General features: G+C 35.4%; 1 protein-coding gene across 1 annotated transcript in view; it reads left to right on the top strand.

Moving 5' to 3' along the window:
* The window catches only part of LOC122047016 (serine/threonine-protein phosphatase BSL1 homolog), a 29479-nt gene that overhangs the window by 4828 nt on the left and 2090 nt on the right, over window positions 1–22561 (top strand). The window contains exons 6-14 of the mRNA XM_042608029.1: window positions 1124–1223; window positions 4997–5066; window positions 6895–6996; window positions 10544–10625; window positions 10707–10877; window positions 20508–20824; window positions 20892–21062; window positions 21132–21370; window positions 22463–22547. Coding sequence (XP_042463963.1) covers window positions 1124–1223; window positions 4997–5066; window positions 6895–6996; window positions 10544–10625; window positions 10707–10877; window positions 20508–20824; window positions 20892–21062; window positions 21132–21370; window positions 22463–22547 — 1337 coding nt within the window. The remainder of the gene's footprint in view (window positions 1–1123; window positions 1224–4996; window positions 5067–6894; window positions 6997–10543; window positions 10626–10706; window positions 10878–20507; window positions 20825–20891; window positions 21063–21131; window positions 21371–22462; window positions 22548–22561) is intronic.

Genomic DNA, 22561 nt, shown 5'->3' on the forward strand with positions numbered 1-22561 from the left:
ATAATCCAATTACCATCCATCATAGGTTATCTACATTTCTGAGAGAAACAAAGAAAGTATTTTTGTCGTAAATAACTGCAACAAGATTACCAATACCAAGAGGATGGTATCCCAGTTACACCCCATCGTAAGTCGTCTACATTTCATCCTATCAGAGTATCAGTTAATGTGAATTTCTACGACAACAAAGTAGGCAAGACTGCTACATAAAAAATTACTAGAATCATGCAACACACCTCTATTGTATTTGTGACAACTTCGACGATAATCTAGACTTATCAAGTCAAGGTGTGCTACTTGCATGCATCTGATAATCTTCTACCTTTGGTGGGGAAATTAATTTCTCTCTTCAAGGTTTATCAACTTTTTCAAAGTGCCCTGCAGAATTTTAAATTTTAAGGTCATCTATCAAAATGCCCCTTAGAGTTTGAAAACTCTTGTCACTTTACCCCATAACCATAGCACCATTAAGTTGCTTAATAGAATGAAGACACTAAATTTCCATTTTCTTAAGTAACTTAAAAGTGTTGATGGTTGCGGGTAAAATAACAAGAGTTTTCAAATCTCCAAGGGATATTTTAATGATTTAAAAACTTGAGGGGCATTTTGAAAAGTTGGTAAAGTTATGAAATTTTCCCTTCTTTGGTATTAGTTGTTTGAAGGGGAGCCTTGATGCAACGGTAAAGTTGTTGCCATGTGAACAAAAGGTCACGAGTTCGAATCCTAGAAACAACCTCTTGCAAAAAGCAGGGTAAGACTGCGTACAATGGATCCTTCCCGGGACTCCACATGGCGGGAGCTTCGTGCACCGGGTTGCCTTGTTTTTTTTTTTGGTATTAGTTGTTTAATGGAATGATGATGTGTCATATTTCAACTTCAATGAGATGATGGCATGTGTTTATGGTTGGCTGTTGGTTGTAAAATGTCAATTTGAAGCTTTGGTTGATGTTTGATGAGCTTAAAACTCTATGGGCCATCTTTCATACCTTTTTATTTGTTTGCATTCTGGAAGTAACATTGAAATGCTTTGTTCTTGAGTATATCTTCTTGTTACTTTGTAATATAAAGATGATCATAAGTATTTATCGACTGCTTTATTTAATTGGAAATTGTTGTTTTCCAGGAATAAGAGTTCTATCTGATACTTGGGCATTGGATACTGCACAGAAACCTTATAGATGGCAGAAATTAAACCCTGAAGGCGATAAACCGACAGCTAGAATGTGAGATTATGTTTTATTTTGCAGCATTTATAGGAAGTTGAAACAATGGACACTTTCTGTGGTTTGCTGAATTTAGGTTGTTTAGCTCATTTGCATTAGAGATCTTCTCCTAGTGCTAGGCCCTGTTGCAATGGTTGTTGTGGAAGACCTCGCCATAGAAGCTGTTGCACAAGTTATCATAGATGTTTCTATTTCTGTGATTAAGTTTGCAAAGGCCATTGGCTGTTTCAGCAACCACTAAAAAATGATTTTTGTAGTACTTTTGTTTTATCGTCAATGCTTGAAGTTAAAAATTTGACTACATCTTTCTATTGTCCTCCAAGTAGGTAGATAAGTTGGATACAATTTAGAGAACAAATTGGAGATGTGTTGAAGTTTCTAGGTTTGAACATAGTAAGAAGTAAAACACAAATAATGGTATGACTGTTTATGATTCTATGCTGTTTAACACGGACAAATCAAGATTTTGATCAATTTGGATTCCACTGCCATTTTTAATAGTGCACAAATGGTCTTATAGGAAGTAATATGTTGATTTTTTTGATAAGACAATTTAGTTCTAATCGAGTCAAAGTTTTGAATTTAACTTTAAGAAGTCTACGTTCTTAAAGAAAAAAAAACTAAATAATTATCTACATTAACCAGAATCAATATTTGACTTTTGAATATAATTTGTAAGGCAGTAAAACATAAAAGACTTAACAGTGTATATGCAAATTAGGGCAGTTGGAGGAGTGGCAACTTACTCAAAGGGGGAACTAGAGGAAATCGTTGCATTGAAAGGGCAAGGATGGATAGTGGGCTTGATGGGAGGCTCAATAATGAGCTTACATGAGAAGCGAGCTCATATGGCAGGGTGCGCAGCTTAGTAGGAGAATCTGGAGGCAATGGGATTGGTTGAGGAGGCAGAGGTCATAGACTCTGTAGAGGCGGAGGTAGTGGGCTTTGTGGAGGTGATTGAGATAGTGGGTTAAGGTGGGCAGCCCAAGCGGAAGAGGAAGATGAGATTGGTGCTTAGAGGAGTAATGTTATAAAAGTGTTGTATAATAGATGAAAAATAAAAGATTAGTAAAGTTATAAAGTGTATAATTTGAATAGATATAAATTGGGAAAAATTTTGATTAGAAAGTTATAAAAATAGCAAAGTTTAAGCATATTATAGGTTTAATGATAATCTTGGAGCTAAGTATGAGGAGAAAGATATATATTTGACCACAAAAGTTAAAGAAAGAGTATATGAAGACTTGGATAATGTTAGATGTACAAAGGTGAAAATCAAGAGGTCTTTGGTAATGCAATTGAAGAAAGATTATAAAGTTTTCTTTATAGAGTTTTAATGAGGATTCAGTAGATGATTTAGTTTTCTTTGGTAATCCAGATGATATTCTTATTAAAGTTTGAAAGAAAGGTTAGGAGATGGGAAATAATTGGGTTAACTAAGTTTTTAATAATTTTTCAATACTAGAAGATGCTTGAAGAATGGAGAAAAAGTTTTGAATACCTATATATTCAAAACTTAATTTGATATAGAATGTTGCCCAAATTATAGAGTTATAAAGTTAAGTAGTCAATGCTATGAAATTATAAGAGTTAATGAGAGGAAGATAAGAGATGAGAACTATTTTCTAAACATAGTTTAGTTTTATGATTGGAATGCTAAACCATAAAATGTTATTTGTTGATAAGACAACAAAATGAAAAAGTATTAAGAGCATCTAGAAACTAATATGATAGGCTGACAGTGTGAAATTTTTAATAGTTTCATTCAACGAATGAAATGCCGTTCTAGCATGGATGATATTTACTGCTCTGCCAGATGGGCGAAATCGGCACTGGAGGCATCCCCGTCTCGAGACGTGAGACGTGTTGTAGGCGGTGCCAGAGGAGTTGTGGGGTGCTTTCGGAGGCGTCGGGAGCGCCCTGTGACGCCTCCAGTGCAGTCGGACGCACTGGCGACGTTGGACACGCCCCCCCTGTCCGCCGCGGCCTCGTAGCCTCGCAGCCTCGTGTTTCTTTTTTTCTTTTCCCGCAGAAATTAAAATTTCTATTTAATTAATTTAAATAATTCCTAAGATACGTTTGATATTTCGAGCAGACTTTTATAAACCCTAATTAAATTATTCTAATAAAATATATATAAAAATATTTAAAATTTAAATAAATTTAATAAATTTTACTAATTAATATTCTAAAAATCTATCTTTTAATGTTTTAAATTTCATTTAAACATTTAAAAATATAATAATTCTATTTATATTCTAATATTTTTTTATTATTTTGTATTATTTTAAATTTCATTTAAAAAATTCTAAATTCTTTAAAAAATATAAATTCTTTAAAAAATTCTAAAATTTTTTAAAAAAGTTCTAATAAATTAGATTTATATTATAATATTTTTTTTTTATATTTTTTTACTTGATATTTTTTTACTATTTAAAATATATATTATTTAATTAATAATTAATTAAATGAATAAATAGTTAATTTATATAATTATTATATATCTTTGTATTAATTTATATACTTATTATTATAGATAGATTAATTTTAAATTAAGTTATTGATAGATCAATTTTATTTAAAGAAAATTATATTTTATTATTTTTTTTTAATAATATTAAGTTGTTCAATAATTGAGAACTTATACAAAATCAATATACAACTTATTCACCATAAACATATTTATCTTATAATTACTATATATAAATAAAAAATATCGAAACTGTATCGACACGACACGATACAATACCGAAACCGTATAATTCCAGTCTGAGACCGAAACTTCGGCACGGGTTGAAATTTTAAACCTTGGTTTCATTATCATATATTAAGAAACAATCAAGGATATGTATAAAAGTGCAATGACAAGAGTGAATACTTCAAGTGGATTAATTGAAGTATTTCCTATAAAAATAGGGTTACATTAAAGATCAACTCTAAATCTATACTTTTTTATACTATTCATGGATGAACTAATTGGACACATTCAGGACACATTACCATAATTCATATATTATTTTGGTCGATGTGACATGTGAAGGAAACTGCTAAACTCGAATTTTGCTAAGGAACTCTAGAAGTGAAATGTTTTAGGCTTAGAAGAGTAAAAATAGAATATATGAAATTTAAATTTAATAGTAGTAAACACAACAAGACAATTGTTAAGATAGGAGATGATGAGTTATTTGTAAATGAGAAGTGTTACAAAATGACAGTTAAACGTGCTATGTTATATGAAGTTGGGTTATAAAGTGAGCATATGAGCAAATGATGAGTCGCAAAAATGAGGATGTTAAGGTGCATGTGCTAACATACGAGAATGGACAAGATAAGAGACGAGAACATTGGAGAAGAAGTCGAGGTTGTGTCTACTGAGAAAAAACTTTCAAAAATGCATTTATGATTGTATGAATATGTACTTAGGCATTCAATAAATGTCCTAGTAGGCGATGCAAGACCAAATAACCATACATATTAATAGATGAAAAGGGAGATCAAAAAAGATTTGGTTGGCAACCATAAAACATGATAAAATTCATTTAACTATAGATGAGGATATAGTAGGGATCGAATCCGTAGAAGGATCCATATAGTAAAGACTTGGTTGTTGTTGTATTTATCCAATATGGTCTGAATTTTAGCAGCTACCACTAGATTTAGGACCTCTATTCTGCAGTGGCATGAGTTTATGGCATACCGTATATCATCTTAAGTTGTCACATTCTTTGGGTTATATGTTTTGACATTTTCCCATTCATTATACTCATACACAGGTATGCCACTGCAAGTGCACGCTCTGATGGCATGCTTTTGCTGTGCGGTGGAAGAGATTCTTCTGGGACGGTGCGAATTGTTTCTATATTTCAATTTTCTTTGAACTTGTTCAAACCTTGAATATACTAGCTTACAGAAATTGCCTATTTAATGTTTGATTGGATTAGATTCTTTCTCTTAATGATGTGGCAATACTCATCATCTTTGTTGACTAACTGCGGCCTATTTTTTTGAGAGTCATCTATTCTATGGACTGTTCAACAGTTTCTGGGCTCTCAACAATAGGAGTTTTGAACCACCAATCTTAGGAAACTAACTTGAGAGAGATCACAAGATCCGTAGAAGAGATAATTGCACAGTTAAATTGGATCATCAATGATCCTCATTTCCATTCATTGTAAATATATACAGTTGCGTTTCAATCCCATTCAGTTCTCCTTCAGTACCCAGAACTTGATCAACTCCGTAGAACCTCCCAATATTTTATAATAATTTCTTGCACATAAAAACACTTCAATAAACTTCCCACTACTTTATTGTTACTTGCCACGTTCGTCAAAACAAGTTTTTATTTTTCAGCCTCTAAGATTAGTGTCAAAGTAGTGCTAGCCTTAATTAATTTAGGAAGATCAAAGGATCTTCTATAAATTTGAAGAAAATTACCAAGAAATGAAGAAGCGGCAAGAAGGGATATGGAAATACTAAGATTGTTGATGGACATTGCCTCAATAGTAATTGATACATATTTAGGAATCAATTATGTAGATTAGCTCAGAAACTTGGTGGCCAGTGTTCTTTTTCCAGATATATTGGTGCAATGCCCAAATTATACTTGACCAAAAACAAAGTTGACAGGAAAATGGATGCATCTCTTGTAATAAAATCTGAATTGCATCCAGACACTAGTCAGTTCTTGTGCTTCCATAAGATTGCTCATTCATGGCATGGATGTCAAGGGTTTGGATCACCAGGAACAACCTATTTGCTTGCAATAAAGGGATGGTTACTCTTTCTCCTCATTACACCCATATTGAAGAATTATACACTGAGTCATCCTTTTTAGTGGACTCGTTGTGCCATTCTTTTGATTGTTGATCTATGGCCAAATGTTCTCCAGAGACCAGAGATACAGTTGAAGACCTTTATGGAAGATTCTGGTATTGTATGCTGTGAGCCCATGTTTGTTAATTCAGATAGTAAAATAGCTATCTACATTGTGAGTAATTATGTTTTCATGGCCAAACACATAGAGGTGGATTGACAACTTGAAATTCTTTTATAAAGATTGTGATTCTGCATATCTTAACTGAGGATCAATTTGCAAATGATTCACTGAAGTCTTTGAGAGATTCTCATTTTTCAAAGTTGCGTAACAAACTGACATTATTATTATCTATGTTCCAGCTCAAGCAGGTGTAGTGTAGTTTACTATATATTGCCCTTGTATTAAACCACCTCTCTTGGTTCATGGGAAGGTCATATCTATATAATTTTCAAAAGGGTTGCATCTTCCAACTTTGTTGAACATAATCCTTCCTTATTGCATTGTGGTTGATGCACATGTGGGTTAGCCTTGGCCCTCACAAGCAAATTCCTTTTCTTTTTTTTGTGGTATTCTGGTTAGAGACTTTAATGGCCATCTATTCTTCTCTTGTTATCATTTATAAAGCTTAATGACAGGAGGAAGTAATCAACCTCAGAAATTTTGTGCTGCTTTTGGCTAGCTAAATATGTATCTATCACTTCGGTTTCACGGTGGTTTTGTTCTTTAAGTCTCATATATTCTTTTGCCTGCTGTTCAAATGTGGCTTCTTTTACTAAGTACCTACCTGCAACCAGGCGCTCAAGGATTTCTTTACAGAATGTTGGCTAAAAAACCTGCTAACTACATTTGCAGTCTCTATCTGATGCTTACGGACTGCTTATGCACACAAATGGCCAATGGGAGTGGACTCTTGCTCCTGGTGTGTCACCATCTCCAAGATATGAGCATGCAGCGGTAAGTGGTTCCAATCAGTAAGTATTCCCTTTAAAATTAGTTATTTTATTTCTGACAAGGCACCTCCTTCATGCCTCTAAATATCCTATAGAACTCTAGAAATTTATTAAATAAAATAGCCTATAATTGATATTATGGAGGTAGATCCCTTTGAAGTGATCAACTATATTCCCCTAGTATTAAACAGTACTTGGCTTTCTATCAACTTAGTTTTGTGGATTGTCTCCACCACCGCTGTGACCTTCAATCCCTTCTAACCATAGTTTTCAAAGACAACTAAGGTGGCCTCCTAGGCAGAATTGCCAAGGGATTGCTTTTGCATAGTGGCTAGATGCTTCTCTTCAAGCAGGCTGCTTAGTTGGTCTAGGCGACTAGGTAGTTCCCCTAGGCGGTCCAAATGGGTCTAAGGAAAAAAAAGACTCTATGTTAGTCTAGGCGACTAGGTAGTGTGTCTAGACGATCCAAACGGGTAATTGTAAATTATGTGTATTTTTGCAATTTGGATTTATAATTTGTGATTTTTGCCTCTTAGTTGAATTTGAAATATGAAAGCCAGGTTTTATTGTCGTTGCGTCTTAGTTCTTAATTATGTTATTTGTGGTTGCAAACTCCTTTTCATTATCAAGGACATAATTGTCATTATATATATGATTGTCATTCTTTCAATTTTAATATTAGTTTAATGTAGACCACTTGAGGACCTTCCTAGGCACTAGGCAGTTGGTTGGCCATCTACCTTGAAATCACTATTTAATACTTTCCTTCCAACATTATGGTCACCTCTTTTTTTTTGAGTTAGTGATTCTGTCTTTTTAAAGAAATTATTATTTTTGTCATGACAAATTGTGCAAAAAATGTCATCATTTACTTAAAAGAGATTTTTTTTTAACATGATGACTATATCCAACCAGATGCTAATTGGGATACAAAATCTTGAACCAAATTTGTGCAACTTCAAACCTCTTTAGAAAGCATCACTCATGCATTAGAAGTAATTAAGAAACAACTAGACAACAGCTTAAACTCCAGCACATAAAAGCAAGATACACTAAACAAAGAGATGAGGGCTCACTAATGCCAACAAAAAAAGAATAAAAATCAAAGGCAATTCTCATGTAGATTGAGCCAACACCACTCCTTGAATAGAGGTGAAATTACTATGGTGGGAAAGAGAAGACCTTATTGGGTGGGTTTCAATTGATGATTTTTTTTTCATCACACAGTAGATGATTCTGATGCTGAAAGAACCTTTATGAACCTCGAAGGAGACACCATGGTACAAGTGGTTCAAGTCATGCAATGACTTCTTATCATGGTAAAGAGAAGACCCTTTGGGTGGGTTTCAATAGATGATTATTTCTTTTCATTGCACAGTGGATGGTTCTAAGGTCGAAACAGCCTCTAAGAACCTTGAAGGAGACACCATCCAATAGGACTAGTTCGAGTCATGTAATGACTATGGGAGGAGTTTGTAGATGGCCTTCACCTTGAAGGGGAGCCTTGGCGCAACGGTAAAGTTGTTGTCATGTGACCAAAAGGTCACGGGTTCGAATCCTGGAAACAACCTCTTTCAAAAAGTAGGGTAAGGTTGCGTACAATGGATCCTTCCCTGGGACCCCGCATGGCGGGAGCTTTGTGCACCGGACTGCCCTTTTTTTTTTTTGGGAATTTGTCAAATCACAGTAGTAGTAGTCTTTTAGTTGCTTTATGTAACTGTTTAACCAAACTCATGACTAATCGAGAGTAGTTTTATAAAAGGGCTTCTTGCTGAAATTCGATGGGAAGTTCAGATTTATGAAATCTTACACGCTATCCCATGCTGGTGATAAGTAGAGCAAGGCATGAAGAAGAACAAACAAGCTTGTGAGCAATCAACTACTGAAGGTGGCCCACAAACTCAATTACCTTTGAAGCATTGAGAAAATTAGAGGATGAGGTGGAGATAAACAATTATTACTACATGACCATAGAAGCAATCCTTACTAGAATGCCTACTTTGATACTAGTTATCAAAAGCATTTATCTATGATACCAATAGTGACACCAATAAACAAAGTTAATGTATTGAAGCATCCCTATGGGCCTTTGTTGTTAATATGCCATTCCAATCATCTGGAGCAATCACCACAATTCTCATTTCTAAACATCAAGTGATAATCCTTTGTCCAAATTCTCCAACAGTATCACACATTCCATCATTGAGTGCAACACCTTCCTAAATTCTCATACAGTCAACTCTAATGAGCGCATCGTTGAATGCAACACCTTCAAGTTTGTTAGGTTAGTGGCCATCCAAATTGGAGACCTTATCCTAGTTGATGACCTTCAACATTCCTCTAGATCATTTCTCATCGTCGCTCAAGGAACATTTAGCACATGATATTCTTTTATTCTCTCTTTCTTCTAAACAAATCTCAGTGCACCTACTTCCACTCAACGAAGACTTCGTGCAAGATATTCTTTGCCCAAACTCAGTTCAAAGAAAGTTTTGATGTCCCTACCATCACTTGATGATCCTACCATCATTTATAAGATGCTATTATCCCATCGCTCTGTTCACATGAATTATTGTCATACCTATCTCCACTTGATGAAGACTTGGCACAAGATGCATTCTTATCCTCATTCAATTCAAAAGAAGTCTGGTATGGTGGCATCTCAATGAACAACTCAATGTACTTGACCTTAAAAGAAGTTATGCTGTGCTCATCCCATTGGATGAAGATTCAATTCAAATGCTTTCCTATATTCATTTAGTCCTAAAGAAATCTTGGTGTGCTCACCTTTGATCGATCAAGACTGGATGCAAGATGCAATCCAAAAGAAGTCTCAATGAGCTCTCCTTGTTGGATGAAAGCTTGACACAATATGCTTTCTTATCATTAGTTAGTCCTAAAGAAGTCTTGGAACAATCATCTTTACTCAATGAAGACTCATTGCATGACACTCATCAAAGGAAGTTTGAGTTTGTTTGCCTTTGTTCGATGAAGGTACAACGCATGGAATCTCTTATCAAAGGAAGTTTCAACATGCTTGCCATCACTTGGTGGAGACTTGGTGTAAGACACTCCATCATCAAAGAAAGTCTTGGCATGCACATCTTTGCTCAATGAAGAATTGACACGAATCACTTTTCCAATAGTCTCATTAGCAAGACTGAATCTTATGCAAGCTGTCAACAAAGAAAAAGAAAAAAAACAATAAGTTTAAGTTACTATCCTTTTTCTCTCTAGACTAGGTTTTGTAATTTAAATTTATTTATTTTCTCCAGAATTAGTTATTTCCTTTATACTTCTCTCTAATTTTTTTAGTGTAGAAAAGGCTTTTTGAATGCCGTTTATGAACACTCTATTGAACCCTCTTGTATCATTTATAAAATAAAATAGCCCAGCATTATGGAGGTCAATCCCTTCAAAGTATTCATTTTATTTCCCCTTCCATTTTTTTTTTTTTTTTCATTTGATAGGACTAAGGTACTCTCATGCTTTTACCAACTTGAAGTACTTTTGACACTCTTTCTCAGTTGGAGTGACTATCCAAATTCTAGGCTTTTGTAGGGGCTCGTTTGCATGTTACTGGAGGTGTCCTCAAGGGAGGACGAAATATTGATGGTGAAGCTGCCATTGCTGGTAAGAATTGATTACTCTTTATTATAACTGGGAAATTGTTTATTTTTTCCCAGAATCTTGAACTATACTTCTTGCTTGCAGTTCTAGACACTGCTGCTGGGGTGTGGTTGGACAGAAATGGAATAGTGACATCTACTCGAACTCATAAGTCACTAACTGATCATGATAGTTCCTTGGAACTTCTACGCAGGTGTCGGCATGCATCAGCCTCTGTTGGGACTCAAGTATATGTTTATGGTGGTCTAAGGGGAGGTAAAATGGAATCCAATTCCTTTGTGGCTTTAATTGTTTTCTAGCTGTGAACTTGCCATTTATTCCAAATGATGGGTGACTGATCTTACAAGCGAATAAGGCAGTTGAACATTGTCTACTTTATATATATATATATATCTTTTTGTTCAATTTCTGATGGTTATGATCTTTGATGTCATTTTTCATTGCTTCCATTTGTTTCTGGTTTCTTAAGATTTACAAGGTTCCTAACCGTTCAAAATCTCAAGTCATGCCGAAGTTTTAGTCTTTGACTGGAATGATATTAATTTATCTTGTCGATGTTTTGATGCATGGTGCTGGTAATGGATTGAAGTTGAAGAAGGAAGGTGATGGAAGCATAAGAAGGAGACAATGTTGGTGCCAAGTGTGGTTTTAAATCTTGTACCATGTAAGACGAATCAGTTGAAACATATCATTCCGATAAATTACTGAAACTCGATATCATTTAAGACAATGTCTCTTTCCTTTCCTTTATTTCTTTCCTCCTTCAATCTCCAATCTTCCATCGACACTATGCATTAGAGCATTGGCACAATACTAGAACAATATCTTTCTAATCAAAGGCCAAAACTAGGGTTGTAAACTAGCCGAGCTGAGCCGAACAATAAAAGGCCCGAACTTGGGCTCAATTTGTTATCACTAAGCTCGAACTCGACTCAAGTTCGATTCGAGCTTTAGTTCTTAAGCTTGAGCTTGACTCATAATAAAATTAAATAGCTCGAGTTCGACTCGAATTTCGCTTGAAAAAGCTCATTTAAAAATTAAAGAACTTAGTTCAAGCATGTTTAAGATAATTAGCTATATATATATATATATATATATATATATAAAATAAGATAAACGAGCCTCGTAACGAACATGTTTGCGAGCCTCTTAATGAACACGTTCGCCAACTCACGAACCAAATACTGTTAAGCTCAAGCTCGATTCGATAATGTTTTCGAGCTCGAAATCAGGCTCAAGCTCAGCTCATTAACTGAATCGAATGAACTCAAACGAACATTTTTTTGAGCTGAGATCCGAATAGCTCGTTAGTGGCTTGACTTGTTTAGACCCCTAGCCAAAACTACGGCACAACTCGAGATTTTAATTCTTGGTGCCGAGTGATATTGAGTTTCGGTGATTTATCAGAATGATATGTTTCAACTGTTTCAAACTATGGTTCTCAACCTTGATTTAATATTAGATTTTGCTCACGAGTGACACTGCTCTTTTGCGATTCCATGTAGTAGTCCAATATGTGTTATTTAAGAAAAACTTATAAAATGGTTAAATGTATTTTACTGCTATGATACTAGTAGACTGCGATTCTTCCATCCGAATTTAAGACTCATATTCTAATGTCTCTTTGTATTGTGACCTTTATTATGAACCTAAGGACTTAAAATTAAAAAATCACACAATAACTGGGATCTATTTTTAGTTTTTTTTTTTTTACTTTGATGAATAATATACAAGGATCTACTTTTTGTTTTTTTACATGAATGAATAATATACATAGGTAAAGGAGACCATTAGAGAATTAATTTGAACTAATTTTTCTCATTACACAGTATCTATCCATCCTAATTTCTCAATCCCAGCCTCAAATTTGATCCTATGAACCTTTCTTGCACAAGCCAATGCCACCTTTCTAGTCCTTGAACTTGCATGGCATATCCTCGGCCACCTACGAGTATCTTCCTCCATGCCCGTTACTTGCAAAAGCTATCCATGACTAGTAGATCGATTATCCTACAAACTTCTTGTCCAATGACTCCACCATTGATCACCTTGCATTGCTGGTTTCTCTCTTACATTGGAGCTCTTTCTGAGTTCATCTAACAGAAACCTTAACTGTCCATGGAATCTTTTGCATGATCTCTAGTGTCCTCCACGACCCCATTCACCTCAGTGGAATCTTCAGTTTGATCCCTACCCTTTGCCACCAAGGTTGTAGTTCAATTGGTATTCAGACAACACTAGACATGGGAATGATGCTGACCCCAATTGCCTTGGTGGAATCTTCAGGTTGATCCCCAGCCTTTGCCACCAACGTTGGAGTTCAATTGGTATTTGACTACACAACGATGTTATGCCATGACCTCACATGCAATGGAATCAATGTCTTCCTTAATAGAATATCAAAATGAATAAATTGATACCTACATTTCTCAATTTCTAAACTCCTCTCAATATATATAGAAAAATTGGAAAGTCTCACCTTTAAAACGTCAAAAAACTTCTCTCTAGGAAGAGAACTTCTCTACTAGGAATATGATTTGAGCGTGTCTCTTAAGTTCTAAATGCTCAGGTAGTGGGAAATCTTCTGACATCTATTAGTGGGAACTTCTTCTCTATATGGAATCTAATTAACTTCCTCCTTATTGCTATCCTAATCTTATAGTGGCAGTGCTTAACATCTAATGATCTCATTAAAATCAGATACTTCCTATTGACATATCTACATGTACTTTTTCGACTCATGGTCTGGTCACATTTTTATTAAATGCATCAATAACTCCGTGGTGTAAATGTGCACTACAAAAGCTAGAGTCCAAATGTTAGATTGTAGATGTGTTCTTTTACTGTAAAACAAGACCAACAACGCCCTGAACCTTAATTGTCTGCAAATTATCTGGACTTTATCTTGCACTTATGACAATGACATCCTTTGATACAGAGTTATTCTACTGATACCATTGCCCCCAAAAACTTTTGTTCCTACCCCTCTTCATGTAACTAGTTGATTTGGGTTAGAATCCCCATCATATGTAATCTATACATACCAATATCTTCACATATGTGTAATCTATACAGATAGATTTGTTCAAATCCCCACAGCTACCATATGCAACTTAGCTCCTGAGATGATTTTACTTAATGACACACCTTAATATGTTATATGTTTCTAATGTTTGCAAAAAAACATATTGTACCCTTGATAACAACTATATGGACACGGACGACATAACTGCAAGACATGATTTTATGATAGTGACTCATTATGCTTATATCATCTCCAATTAGTCTCTTTGATATCCAATAGTTTGTCATTTTCTCTACCAAGTAGAGTATTCTACAAATTCTGCTCATTAATCATTACATATGCTTGTCATAAAGAGAAATTGGCATTCTCGTCAAACTTCTGGATATGAATCCTCCTTCAAATACTGTGAAGTCTTGTCAAGGTTTAAAATTTCGTGCAATGTTGGAGTTTTGGTCTTTGACTAAAACAATACTATTTTGATATCGTGTTGGGGTTCCATTGTATTTGTTGGGGTAGTTTGCACTAACGGTCTAACTTAGGTTTTGATGAATGACAAGTGAGTTAAGTGAGGTGTTTTTGTGATCTGATTACTTTACCGAGTGTGACACCAGGCAGAAATCTAGCTATAGTTGGTGCAAAGTCCAAATAAGTCAACGGGCCGATTAGATATCTGGCAGGAAGACCGGTTGGGTCCACGGGATTGGACAACCGACAGAAGTCCAGTTGGGTATGCGGACCGAACAACTGGCATGAAGATCTGGTCGGTCAAGAGATTAGCCAACCAATAGCAAATGGTAAGTAAAGGTAAGTTACTGGAGGAGAATGACTAAGTGAGGGCGCGTCCTGCTTGAGGGACGACGCCGGTTAGGTTAGGTCCATTTTGGATCCCTAATCTGAGACCTTGACTAGTTCCTGGTCCTGAGAGGACAAGAGCTAATTACTACTTATTATCACTGTGCTAACCTTGTTTACAGTACCCGAAAGCGCCTTCAAGCATTGGAAGACACCTTCACTCTGTTCATGGAAGGCGCCTTCAATGGCTTGAAGGTGCCTTCCAAGGGATAAATTTTGGACCCCGTCGTAGATAAGACATAACGAAGTCAGGATCATATTTACCACGTTGAAGGCGCCTTCAATGGCTATAGAAGGCGCCTTCCATGCCCTTTATAAGGTAGTCTCGACCAAACATCAACCAACAACTACTATACGAGCTACTACGCATCTATTTGAGGTTCTGATTGCTCCGACTTCTTGCTGCGACTCTGCTGCGAAGTTGCTGTGCCCGACAACTGCTCTGACGACTTCCGATCGTGATCGGCAGATCGACACTGACACTCGTGCGCTCTCACTTCGATCCCTACGTGTTGGTAACAAAGTCATTGTTACCAAACGGAAAGTGTAGTCTGCTACTCTTTTCCAATCTTTTTGTACTCAATTTCCTCTTCCGGAGGTATCGGAAGAGGGTTTTTAGTGGAGTACCCATCGATAGGTCTGTGGGACCTGGGTCTTGGAGTAGGAGTCGTCAAAGGCTCTGAACCAAGTAATCCGCTTGCGTTCGTATTGTTTTTCATTTGTCTATTTTCTTATTCCGTTGTGTTTATACTTTGATTTGAAACCGAAAAGAACGAGATTTTCAAAATCACGTGATTCACCCCCATCCCCTCCTCTCACGTGCGACTCGATCCAACAGTATTGTCGATGGTGAATTAAAGATGGAAGCAAAAAAGTTATGAAGAAGAACTACATAATTTCAAATTTTATTTTCGATGTGACTATAACATTATGTTGTACGGAGACAAGTAAAAAAACAACATTATGACTTCTATTTTAACACACCAAGTGATATTGAGTATTTGCATAAAACTATACTCATTAACATAATTGACACAAGGACATAGGAGTCTGTTTGTACCAAGTAGTCTCGAGTTTAGGTAATTTATCAGATTTTCAACTATTCCACCTAGCACTATGAGACTTCAAACCATGGTCTTGCCAACTTAAAATACTTTGTGTTTCATGTGTTGACTATACTAGCCACTACAAAGTTTTAAGATTTGACAATCTCGATGCTAATACTATTTGCTAGGAATGACAAATGCTTCTAAAATACCGCCCATGACTGCCTAGTCATGGTCGGTCCTAAGCCGGGATAAAGGAGAGTTGCATTAGGTTGTCAGCCAGCGTTAAACTATGACAAATGTTCAATGAATGGATCTATTAAACTATTGTGCTAATGCTAGGTTGTTCTCAGTAGAAACACATTTCAAGGTTCGACTGTAACGTCTCGATAAGGACCGCTACATTTCCAGAACTTAGATATAGTGCTAAATATGTAAAAGTTCGCATTGCAGGGTCTGTTTGTAACTTATCGCCAGTAAGGACCGCTACATCTTTATAAACTTGGATGTAGTGTTAAATTGACAAGAGTTCTCACACCATAGGTGGGATAAGAATAAACATTATAGGAAGACTAATAGTCTAAGATTTGAAACATGATACATAAGAACCTTCACTAGTAAAGCAATGAAGGTAGTAGATATGATGATTAGGAGAAGAATTAGTATTTTGTATGTACAAGAGACTAAATGGGCAGGCGAGAAAGCAAAAATGATAGAGAATTCGAGTTTTAAGTTATGGTACACAAGTAAAATAAGAAATGGAGTGAGAATTTATGTAGATAGTTCGTTAAAAGATGAAGTTGTTGGAGTAGTTATAAAGGGGGGATAAAATTATAATTCTCAAGATAGTAGTTGCGAAAGAAGCGGTGAACGTAATTAGCATATATACACCTCAAGTAAGATTAGATGAAGAAACTAAATTAGGATTTTGGGACGACTTAGGTGTGGTATTACAAAACATTCCACCAAATGAAATCATTTTAATAAGAGGCGATCTAAATGGACATGTTAGAGTGAAAAATGAGGAATATGAGAAGGTGCATAGGTTATGGGTTTGGAACAAGAAATGAAGGAGGTAAACTATATTGAATTTTACGATAGCATATGATTTTATACTAGCAAATATATTTTTTAAGAAAAAAAAAGAATGCTTGCTTACATTCAAAAGCAGGAATAATAAATTGCAAATTGATTGTTTTATGGTTAGGAAGAGGGATAGAAAGATTTGTAAAGATTATAAGGTTATCTTGGAGAAAGCTTAACTACCCAATATGGTTAGTAAGATTAGTAGTGTTGAATATACGCTTTAATCATAGTATCAATAAAAGGAAAATATACACGACTTCTAGAATTAAGTGGTGGAAGTTAAAGGATGGGAAGCAAAACATATTTAAGGAGAAGGTAGGAGTACAAGCACTACGTGAAATATACAGATATACGGTTACTCTAATACATGTGATAAGATGATATCAAAGTTGAAAATAGTTGCCAAGAGTGTACTCGGTGAGTCAAAAGGGCATGTAGTACCAAGGAATCTTGGTGGTGGAATGAGAAAGTATATGAGAAAGTGAAGAAAAAATGAATATCCTATAAGGAATTATATATTTGTAAGAACGAGAAAAACTTTAAAATATATATAGCTAAGAGAACGGTGAATGAAGTAAAAAATGAAACTTTTGAACGATTATGTTGAAACTTAGATATAAAAAAAGAGGAAAGAGATATTTATAAAATAACTAAAGAGAGAGGAAAAAAAGAGATCTTATCTAAATAATATGTATTAAAGATAAATACAATAGGGTACTAGTAAATGATGGAGAAATAAAAGAGCGATAGAAGATATATTTTCATTAACTTTTTAATGAAAGTTTAGATAACTAACTTAGCAATTTAAGTAGGTCAAATGCGTATAGAAATTTAAATTTTTATTATAGAATTCAAATTTTAGAAGTAAAATAAGCTTTAAAAGGAATGCAAAATGGAAAAGTCGTGGGATTAGATGATATCCCAATAGAGGTATGGAAATGCTTAAGGAAACAAGGTCTTAAATGACTTACAAAATTATTTAATATGATATTGAAACGAAAAAATGTCTAATTAATGGAGGGTAAGTACTCTAGTTTCCTTATATATGAACAAAGGAAATACATAAAATTGTACAAATTATAGGGGTATTAAACTAATGAGTCATACCATGAACCTTTGAGAAAGAGTAATAGAAAAGAGATTAAGGAAGTAGATCACGGTGACCGAAAATCAATTTGGGTTCATGCCTGTAAGGTTGACAATAAAAACTATACATCTTCGACAACTAATTGAAAAGTACTGGAGCAAAAGCAAGATCTACACATGATATTCATTGACTTAGAAAAAACTTATAATATATGGAGAATTCTAGAAAAAAGATGTGTTAGCATAATATATATTGAACTAATAAAGGATATATATGAGGATTTAAAAACCAGAGTGAAGACGTTAGGCGGATTAACCGAAGCATTTCCAATAAAGATGGTGCATGTTGTTTGCACATGATATTATTTTGATAGATATGTTAAGGAGTAAATGTTAAATTAGAATCTTGGCAGGAAACACTAGAAGTGAAAGGTTTTAGATTTTGTAATGTAAAGATAGAATATATGTAATTTAAGTTTAGCAATATTAGACATAATGAGATAATTGTTAAGATAGGAGATGACGAGTTGTTTGAAAATGAAAGCTTCAAGTATTTAAGATCATTTTTGCACAACGATGGAGGAATTGAGAGAAATGTTAAGACAAGTAGGATGGTTGAAATGGAGGTTAACATTGAGTGTTTTATATGATTGTAAAGTACCTTTAAAAGGATATTCTATAAAAAAGTCGTTAGACCTGCTATATTATATCACTGAATGTTGGGTCATGACTCGGGCACATGAGCAGAAGATGAAAGTTGCAGAGATGACGATTTTAAGGTAGATGTATGGACATATGAGGATGAACAGAATAAGGAATGAGAGTATTAGAGAGAAAATTGAAGTTGCATTTATTGAGGAAAAATTTCGAGAGATACGTTTAAGATGGTACATACATGTTCATAGACGACCAATAAATGCTTCAGTTAGGCGATGTGAAACTATGACAAATACGTACATCAATCGAGGGAGAGGATAGCTTGAAAAAGACTTGGTTAACAACAATAAAACAAGATACAGTTTATTTAAATATAGATGATGATATAATAAGGGATAGAGCATAATGGCGTAGAAGGATCCATATAAGCGATTCCATCTAGTGGGATAAGATTTGGTTGTTGTTGTTGACAAATGCCTCTGATACCATTGGATGAGGTTGGAGACCATTCTAGTACCACTTCCTACCCCGGCCGTTTCAAACACACACCTGTAGATCTAAATATGGATCTAAATACAATGTTTTTTGAGTGCAGAATAATCTCCACCATAAGTCCTCAAAGAGGTTTTGTCTTGTGCAAACATATAAGAAATACAAGAACAATTTGACATGATTTAACATAAGCTTATACCGTCGAGTGGGAATTTAAGTCTATAATATATTGAGACAATGATAAGTAAAGATATTGATGTCTGCATGTTAATGCCCACACCTTATACAAGACACCTCTCATTCCTCTAAAGAGCTATGGAGAAAAAATGCAGGCCTCACCTCTAGCATTCTTCGGCACCAAAAAATTCTTCTTGAGAAGAGAACTCTCTTCTGTGTGTAATATGGTTTCCCACAACCTCCAAATGCATGTCTAGATCTACTAGGCTTCAAAATGCTTCATCAACAAAAATCATAATTGTTGTGTAATTCTAGACATTACCATTGACAAGGTCACACCAAAATCCCTAATTAAGGGTCACAGCTGAGCACTTTACTGGACCAATGAGCTATGCAAGGCTCAATGTTGAGCTGATGCTCAACACAGAGGAAAGTAATGAAGAGTGGTAGAAACGTAGAAGAAAACGGCTGGGAAGAAAAGGAAATGCAAATTGGGAATAGCAAAAAAGAGGAAAAGGAAAAGAAGAGGAACAGAATCATAGAAGGAGAAACAGGGGAAGGCAACAAGAGAAGGGATATCTGCAGAAGAAGAGGGGGGAGAGTAGAATAATATTAGTCCAAGGAAAAATGGTGAGAAGTATCAGTTTTGGGCTTTGCCAATCAGTTACATCAGGACAACTAGAGTGGAAATGGGAATAGAGTGAAGAGGAGAAAAGAGAGAGGTGAGAAGCAGGAGAGTAAGGCAGTTAGAGGGAAAAGAAAGCAGGCTCAGAGTAGATTAGTTCATGAAGCCATAACTTGTCCTGTTCACAACAGAAGATGCTTTTACATTTTTCAAAAAAAGATCAAAAACCACCCACCAAACCCACATGCTAAACAAAAAACACTACCCTCCATGATTTGAAATCTTGTACCGTGCCTGGCAAAATGGTAGAAACATATCATCGATTTGATAAATCACCAAAATTCGATACCACTTGGCATCAAATTTCAAAATCTCGAGTCGTGCCGTAGTTTTAGTCTTTGAGTGAAAAGATGTTCCAGTATCATGTTGACGCTCCAATGCATGGTGCCGGTGATAAATTGGAGGTTGAAAGAGGAAGGAGACATTGTGTGCTGAGTGGTATCATGTTTTGACTCTTTCGTCCAGCATGATACAAGATTTAAAACCATGCTCAACGCAGACAATGTCTTCTTCCTTTGCTTCATCTCCTTTTTTCAACTCAACTCCATTGCTGGCACCATACAATGAAAGATCAGCACATGACTGAAACAGTCCAAAACTTTGGCATGGTTTGAGATTTTGAACCTTGCTACCCGCATCATGCCATTTACTTAAACAACCCTATTAGTTAATTTGATCCTACTGCATCTGAATCTTTTGTACATTCTTCACATCTGACTCTTTTGTACATTCTTTTCTTTTTGTAAATAATGAAATCCTAATATGCACCCATTTTGCAGATGTGCTACTTGATGATTTTCTGGTTGCTGAAAATTCTACTTTTCAATCTGAAATCAGTCCCTCAATGTACAATTCTGTAAATTCCAAACCTGATCAAAATGTCAGTGTGGATCAGAAATCAATTGAAATGCTCACACAGGCTTCTGCTGCTGAAGCTGAAGCTGTCAGTGCTGTCTGGCGGGCTGCAAGGGAAGCATCTGCAGAAAATATCTCAGATGATAGAGATTCAGAATCTCCAGATGAAGTCTCAGCTACTGATGATCCCTCATATGTTTTTGATTCCCTTGAGCCAGGTGTACGGCTGCATCCTCGTGCGGTATGTTTTTATCTTTTCAGATTTTACTATTCTTTCTAAATAAGTGATCCTTATTCTAGCATTTCAGGTGGTGGTTGCTAAAGAAACCGTTGGCAACTTAGGAGGGCTTGTAAGGCAACTTTCACTGGATCAGTTTGAGAATGAGAGTAGAAGAATGTATCCAACGAATGGTGAACAGACTAATCCAACAAAAAAGTTCTTGAATAGACAGAAATCTCCTGAAGGCTTGAATAAGAAGGTAAACACACAATTAGCTAATGTTTCAAAATTAATGACATAAATGCTATTGTTATGGCTTTTGTTGCAGGTTATATCATATTTGCTCAGAACAAGAAATTGGAAACCTCCTTCTATCAGAAGATTTTTTCTTGATTCCTATGAAGTAGGTGAACTTTGCCATGCTGCTGAGCAGATATTTAGGCAAGAACCAACAGTTTTGCAACTAAAAGCTCCAGTTAAAGTATTTGGTGATCTTCATGGTCAGTTTGGTGATCTTATGAGATTATTTGATGAGTATGGCTTTCCCTCGACTGCTGGAGACATCACGTAAGACTCATAAATTTGTGCAATAAGCCTTCTTTTGTTGTTTTTTAAATTGTAGTTAAGGAACAAAATAACACCATAGTGCAAGATGGGGATCCAATCCTGGGTTTATGGCAGCATGGCCACTGCCTCTACCACCCTGGTGGTTGGTGGGCTTAATATGCCTTTTACTATTTATTTTATTACTTTTATATAAAAATGGAATTATCTGACTTAGGATTTCAGACAATAGTTAATTATATTAAGTTTCCATGGTATAAATTAGACTTGGCATGTTGCAAACCAACAGAAACGAGTCCTAATGTTTATGCATTCTCAGCAAACTCTTTACAGCAATTGAGGAAAACTTTTGTACTAGTTAAGTACTAGTTTTCAGTTTTCAATTTCCAGATTCCCCATGAGTTAGATATCAGGCAAGTATTCTGCATCCTGATACATTTGTGGTTCCCAGTCAATATTATAACCAATAAGTTAAAATGAACTTAGGATTTCAGCATGGCAATTTTGGCGAGTGCCTAAATGATTAGAGATACATTGCAAAAGGTGAAAGTCCATCTCCTGAGGTTGACTTGAGTGGTTACTCTGTTTTTGTTTGTCATCACCATCATTTCATGCAGGAACTTGTTGCTTTATTTTGCATATTTCAATACACTATTATTTTACTTGTTTCTTGACGAAGTCAGTTCTTACGCTTAAGGTTATCAATTCCTTATCCTTAAATGTGCTTTACACTGGTTGTTTCATACAGTGGAATTGCGAAAAATCTCTTGATGCTATTCATCTTAGATGTAGGAACTAGAATTAGTTGGATCTTATCCCTTGTAGCATAAGAAAGGGTTGTCTAGTGCACAAAGCTCCCGCCAATGCAGAGTCTTGGGGAAGGGTCTATTGTATGTAGTTTTACCTAACATTGCAGAGGCTATTTCTACGACCGGACCCATGACCACTAGGTTGTATAGTCTTATCCCTTGTAGCATGGTGAATAATTTTTTTTAACAGTGTAAACCAGAATAATTTGCATGTTTTTGTACATTGGTAATTTGCATTTTTGGTACCTTTCTCCTTTTCTATACTTACAAAAATTTGGTATTTTAGGTACATAGACTATCTATTTTTGGGGGATTATGTGGACAGGGGTCAGCATAGCTTGGAAACGATAACATTACTACTTGCTCTAAAAGTAAGCTTTGACTC

Source organism: Zingiber officinale, chromosome 2B, assembly GCF_018446385.1.
Source record: "Zingiber officinale cultivar Zhangliang chromosome 2B, Zo_v1.1, whole genome shotgun sequence".
Classification (NCBI taxonomy): Eukaryota; Viridiplantae; Streptophyta; class Magnoliopsida; order Zingiberales; family Zingiberaceae; genus Zingiber; species Zingiber officinale.